Here is a 7,106-nt window from a genome sequence, read left to right on the forward strand (position 1 = left end):
AAACCTCGAGGGGCACAAAACAAAAAGTGTGAGTGGGCAAAAACAAAGCTTTTCAAAATCATTTCATTCCATAAAAGTTCTAACCCCTCGTCGTAAAACCTGTATAATTTACCAGAAAATATATATACTATAACATAAATCATGCTCAGGATGAAAATCATATAAATATACCATGCCAAAGTATCTCAATAAAATGCTATAAGTAATCTAATTCAAATATATCAATGCCAAATATCATATCAGCTGAATCCACCTAACGTCACCTGCGCGGCTGAGTATATAGCTCATAGCCAATCTCAATTGTATCAAATTCTGCACATGAGTTAGAACCACTTAAAGTGGTCTGTACGACAGGACTAGGTGTAAAATAAATATGCTATAGTGCTACGATCACATGAAGACTGTGCGAATGATCGCGGGTCACCTACAAGTCGGAATCAACTAAAGTGGTTTGTACGACAAGCATGTGCACCTAACTTGTTTCCAAGGTGAGCATATGGTGCGGGAGGTAAACATCACATGAAGGATTGTGCCCTAACTCTGGGCGGGAGCACTAACACCGGGGTGAAGATTTATGAGCTCTCAATACATCATATCATATCTCGCATAACTAAAGTAATCTCATATCTTTAATTTATGATCTTACCTGACACTTACCTGTGCGTCTGCAACACCAATCATAAATATATGCAACTACTAATGCATAAATAAAATAGGTAGATACTTTGCATGGCATTTCAAAATGTATAATCATTCAAATTCATTTTCTAGGGAAATCTCAAGTATATAGGTATATACGGAAAACCAAAAGCCCACTCACTGATATGTCGAAGGGTCGTAGCCCCCGAGCCTCGACTGATGGCGCTCGTCCTTAGGATAGGTCTCATCTATATGCGAAATAACTAAATAAACGTTATTTAAAGCACATACACAAAACTAGGAAATAACTTTTCATACAATGCTAAAATGGGGTATTTGAATATACCACCATGACCTACTCAACCTCAGGAACATCCCCATATTTTTAGAAAAATTTTCCGACCACCCACGCGCCTTCACGCACCGGCCAAACACGCGGCTCACGTGCAGGCACGTGCCTGGCACACCAAACGGATTCCCTAACGGCGTTAGGGAATTTTCCGTTAAATATAAGCATAAACCGTTAATTATACCTGACGATGTTAGAATATTCTATCAACTTTGACAGAATATTCTCCTCCTTCTTCCTTGGTTCGTCCGAGTCCGGCGCCGGTGCCTCTGCAATCGTAAGAAACTGGAAAATCTTGGAACTTCAATATCTTCTTCATTTCTCAACAAAAATTCATGAAACTTGTACCAAAATGAAGCTTACAACAAGTAGAACAAAACCCTACCAATTTTAAGCCCTAAAATCCAAGGCATCTCGCCGAAGAAACCTCGATAATCCGGCCAAAACTTGAAACTAGCGAACTGGGACTTCCCGACGTCCAAAACACTCCAACTTTCTTCCCTGAGCTTCGTGAAGATGTTTTAAGGCTTCCTATTACCTTAAAACTTGCTGAAAAGTCCACATTTACAACTACATGAACAGTAACCCAAATCTGGGATCCTGGTTTCACGGGTTTTCGAGGTTTTCGAGGTTTTCATGTCAAATTAAGGGTATGGATGAGCTCCTAAGTTCACAAGGAACACAAAAACAACCTCCTCGATGTCAATCCGAGTAAGATGAAGCTAGTTTGAAGAGTGACCGTACAACTTGTACGGAAAATGGATAAAATTCGAGAGAATGAAAGAGAGAGAGAAGGGTCAACGGGTTGCTTGGGTGTGTGTGAGTGGTCCTAGTTTGGGTTACCAACCAAAACAAACAAAAGCTTAAGTTCTAGTTGGGTCCAAAAATTTTAGAAACTTCACATATTGGACCACCTCTGAAAGCATGTCACACACAACACACCTCAACATCCAATGGCAAAATAGACATTTCACACTAACGATAAAATAATTCGGGACGGGCTGTGACAGGGGGCCGGCTGTATTGAGGGAGAAGAGAGAGTGAATTAATTATGAGGTGTGTTTGTATCACCCCCATTGTGCCTTTATTTATAGTAGAAAAATAGGCAAAAACCTTACCATTTAGAATTACAACTCTTAATAGTAATCACCTCCTAATAGGATTTACACAATCACATTATTATTCTAAATTGACTGCAATAATTTGTAGATAAATTCATCTTTTTTATGGAGTTGAAAGATATAGGAATAATCTCGGTTTTTGTAATTGGATGCTAATTTCACCCACATTAACACCCAAATAACGATCCAAACATTTATTAGTTACCAGAAAACTATCCTAAAATGTTGAATTTCATGTCTTATTTTGTAATAATATCATCACATTCTGTTCCACGCGTTGCCGCTCGTGCAGTAATATGACCAGTCCAACACGACCAAAGGTCAAAGACTTTCACGCGCGTGCCGTACGTATACGCGGGCTTTTGCATGCTGCCGATTAATCGGCCAAAATGCCTTCCTGGAAATTTCTACTCGGACCACTCACTCTCTCCTCTTTTACCTCTCACTTTCCTCCCCAGCTAAATCTTCAGTTCAAATGCACTCCACATAAAATCCCCTTACGCAATTCCATACCCTCCCCAACCCAAAATTCTCCCTCCCTCTCTCTCTCTCTCTCTCTCTACACACCCAACCAATCCCATCCCCAAAACGCTGCGTATCACATGACGGACTACCGGATACCGCCGACGGCGAATATGTGGACGGACGACAACGCGTCCTTGATGGACGCGTTTATAAACTCATCGGATCTGACGTCGTTTTGGGCGGCTCCGCCGGCCCAGCCCACGCTTCAACCTGCTCACGCCCCGGTTCAGCCGCAATCCTCGGCCTCCACGTCAGACTACCCCAAGCCCCCTGTCGCCGCCCAATTCCAGCCCTCCGTCACGCCCTTCAACCAGGAGACGCTCATGCAGCGCCTCCAGGCCCTGATCGATGGCGCGCGCGAGAGCTGGACCTACGCCATCTTCTGGCAGTCCTCCTACGACTACTCCGGCGCCGCCGTTCTCGGATGGGGGGAAGGATTTTACAAAGACGAGAGGGACAAGGTGAAGGCCAAGGCCAAAACGACGACATCCGCCGCCGAACAAGAGTACCGCAAGAAAGTCCTCCGAGACCTCAACTCCTTGATTTCCGGCGCCGACACGTCAGCGGACGACGACGCCGTGGATCAAGAAGTGACTGATACTGAGTGGTTCTTTCTCGTTTCAATGACTCAGTCGTTCGTCAACGGCGGCGGGCTTCCGGGTCAGGCCTTCTTTCACTCCACCCCGGTCTGGGTTGCTGGACCGGACCGGCTGGCGGCTTCTCCGTGCGAGCGGGCGCGACAGGGCCAAGTGTTTGGGCTGCAGACTATGGTTTGCGTTCCGACGGCGAATGGGGTTGTGGAGTTGGGATCGACCGAGCTCATCTATCAGAGCTCCGATCTGATGAATAAGGTCAGGGTTTTGTTTGATTTCAACAATTTGGAGGTCGGTTCTTGGCCTATGAGCGGCGGCGCCACCGCCGATCAGGGCGAGAACGACCCTTCGTCGCTCTGGCTCAACGATCCGTCGACCACCACCATGGAAATGAAGGACCCAGTGAATACTTCGGCAACCACCAACACCAGCAACCAGCTAATTTCAAAGCCGGTGCAGTTCGACAACCACCCGAGTTCCAGTAGCTTATCCGAGAACCCGAGCCCGATTCAAGTACCACAATTGCAGCAGCAAGTACAACAACAACAGCAGACGCAGAGCTTCTTCACCGGGGAGCTCAATTTCTCCGATTACAACGTATACGACGGGAGCAGCGTGAAGAATTCCAATTCCAATTCCAATTCGCATTCGTTGAAGCCCGAATCAGGTGAGATTTTGAATTTCGGGGAGAGCAAGAGGAGCTCCTACAGCGCCAATGGGAAATTGTTCTTGGGGCATTCCCAAATGACCGCAGCCGAGGATAACAACAGCAAGAAGAAGAGGTCTCCGCCATCGCGGGGTAGCAACGATGAGGGGATATTGTCCTTTAGTTCGGGAGTGATTTTGCCGTCCAGCTGTGTGGTCAAATCGAGCGGCGGTGCCGATTCAGATCACTCGGACCTCGAAGCGTCGGTGGTTCGGGAGGCGGATAGTAGCCGAGTTGTTGACCAGGAAAAACGACCTAGAAAACGGGGTCGGAAACCGGCGAATGGGAGAGAAGAGCCGCTGAATCACGTGGAAGCAGAGCGGCAAAGAAGAGAGAAGCTTAACCAGAGATTCTACGCCCTCCGAGCAGTAGTCCCAAACGTTTCGAAAATGGACAAAGCGTCGCTGCTGGGAGATGCCATAGCTTACATCAACGAGCTCAAGTTGAAGCTGCAGACGGTGGAGACGGATAAGGAGGAGTTACAGAATCAATTGGAGTCGATGAACAAGGACTTGCCCTGCAAAGATTCGAGGTCTTCGGGTTCAATTATGTCAGAGGATGAACTGAAAGGGTGTAGTAGTAAATTGTTAGACATGGACATTGATGTGAAGATAATCGGGCGGGACGCCATGATTCGAATTCAGTGTTGTAAGAAGAACCACCCGGCCGCGAGGTTAATGGCGGCTCTCAAGGAGCTCGACATGGATGTACACTATGCCAGCGTTTCTGTAGTCAACGATTTGATGATCCAACAAGCCACTGTGAAAATGGGTAGCCGAATTTACACGCAGGATCATCTCAGGTTAGCTCTACATTCGAAGGTCGGGGATAACCGCCAGACTTGACAATCCATCCAGTAACATTCCAATCCGATCCAATACAAAACAATCCAATCCAATCCAATCCAATCCAGTTGGTGGGTTAGGGAACTCTGCTCTGTAGTCTGTAATATAGTTATTCTACGTCGTCGTATTCGGGTAGATATTGTGTTTTGGTATTTTGTTCAAGTATAGAAATTGATTTTAAGGTTATTTGGATTCGAGGAGATGAAACCACTCGAACAAATTTTCTGTGTTTCTTTCATGTGTATATATAAACTGGAAGGTCTCAAGTATGTATTATTCTCGAAATGCAGCAAAGCATTGTATTTCAGAACGGAGACTCTGCGTGAGAGGGTTTTTTTTTTTTTTTTTTACTAAAACTAATGAAAATGATTTGAAAACTTGAAGTTTTAAAAAAAAAAAACAAAAAGATTTTGTAAGTAAATAGTATCAGCAGCGATTTTTTAGAGTAAAAATGTCATTTTCGTTAAAATTGAATAGTATCTCAAGTGTTTCATTAAAACTTCATTTTTTTTTCCTGCACAAGTGCTGTTACTTGTTCAATTTGTCTTCATTTTCCTTTCGGGATTCAATTGATATTCTAAACTAATCCAAATTAGACGGAGGGAGTTGGAGACTATAGCCAACTTGGTTGTGGTTCAACTCGTGTGCTGAGCAGTTTACAGATTTTAGTTTGAATTTTGAAAATTATTATTTTTGTGCAAGCATTTGTTTTTGGCATGTCGTTTAGTTCAATAAATTCAACCGATAGTTACGTTTCGAACTTTCTTTTCTCTTAAAAAAGGGACAATCGGTGACAAGACACGATTATCTATTTCTTCCGGATTTGAAGAAGCTACTAGGAATTTCACCCTATCTGTGGCCACAGTCAAGCAGACTCACCAGCTCGAAGCATCAAACCCAAAATCTCTCACATTTTTTCGTTTATTGGGCTTGAATCTCTCACCCTGTTCCGTGCCCTTACCATTGAGTCACTTGTTCGGGTTATATTTTGAACTTTGAAGGGTTGAAATTGTTAGCCCCAAATGGGTCCGAATCTATATTTCTTGTTGCTGAAAATGCACCGACACTAGTGGATTAAAAAGGATCTGCCACTGCCATGGTGGGATATTCCTCCTACCCTTACCTTATTTGAAGAGTTTATGAATCAAGTATTCAAGTTCAATCACAATGTAACCCTTGATGCCTTTGCATCCCTCAAAATTTCAAGTACATGAAAAAAAAATGTGGTCTTGCTGTCTATATCACCAAAGTTTGAAGGGATGCATTCAATTGAGGTTTTGATGGAGTTTATAAGAAGGGGTAGTGTTATTGACACATCTCTTTTTACCTTCCACACATCCGTGTTGATTTTTGTCGATTGACCGTCTTCAATTTAGTCGATCCGACAACGGGCAATTGAGAGTAGTGTATGAGAAGTAAAAATTGGTATGTGGATAGCACAATTTAGAAACAATCAACCATAGTTTAGAAAACTCACAACTCTGTCACTTAAAACTAACCACTTGCATTATTGATTTTGGTGGATTTATTTTGTACTTGTATGTGTAATGTCTCAAGTTTAACTCATATCAATAATGAGGATGATTTAATAATGGTATTGAGTTTGATCCTTAGTTATGAACTTAATATTGCCGTGCAATACCTCTAGGCCTTTCACGGTAGTTTGAGTGAGTGTGATACTTATATATAAGAATAGGACAACTTGAGTTTGATACGTATAACAATACTGCTAAATTAGTGTGAGTTTAATAACTATAATGTGGAGCCAAAAATAATCACAATGCGATACGTGGATTTTTTAGTAAAAGAAGACCAAACTACCCTTGAGGCACACCGGGATTCCTACACACGAGCAGCTCAAAAAAGCTCCAAAAAGGTAACAATTCATCTCATCAAATCCCGTAACCTCCAGAATATTTATTCCAAAATTATATTAATAGGTTAATTAATGGATTAATTACCCGATTAATCCATTAAACATCAATTAAAACATCCAAATAACCACAACATATATCCCACTCAATCCCAAAACTAGTGATTGACCGGCCACCCCCTTTCTCCCTAGCTTTTCACACTTTTTTCCATTTTATTACCCTATTTACACAACTATTCAATTTTGTAACCTCCTATTTATTTCTTTTATACTTAATTAGCCAATAAATTGGCTAATTAAGCCAAAACTATAACCACCAAAACCCATTAGTGGCCGGCCACACCTTGGGAAAATTGGGCAAAGCCTAACCCTATAAATAGGCACCCATTCTCACCAAAAAACTATTCCAACACTTTGGCAAAAATCCCAAAATTCCCTAAACACTCTTTCTCTCT

At 42.7% G+C, this 7,106-nt stretch overlaps 1 protein-coding gene across 1 annotated transcript; it reads left to right on the forward strand.

Annotated features, from left to right (window-relative positions):
- Nucleotides 1–2,492: 2,492 nt before the first annotated feature.
- Nucleotides 2,493–5,088, forward strand: LOC103404780 (transcription factor MYC2-like). Its single transcript, XM_008343741.4, has one exon. It carries the CDS (start codon nt 2,499–2,501, stop codon nt 4,776–4,778), a length of 2,280 nt encoding a protein of 759 aa, XP_008341963.3. The 5' UTR covers nt 2,493–2,498; the 3' UTR covers nt 4,779–5,088.
- Nucleotides 5,089–7,106: the final 2,018 nt, after the last annotated feature.

The sequence above is a fragment of the Malus domestica genome, chromosome 16 (assembly GCF_042453785.1).
Source record: "Malus domestica chromosome 16, GDT2T_hap1".
NCBI classification, from domain to species: Eukaryota; Viridiplantae; Streptophyta; class Magnoliopsida; order Rosales; family Rosaceae; genus Malus; species Malus domestica.

Coding starts and splice junctions, on each gene's coding strand:
- LOC103404780 (XM_008343741.4), top strand. CDS start 2,499: ATGCCTTCCTGGAAATTTCTACTCGGACCACTCACTCTCTCCTCTTTT.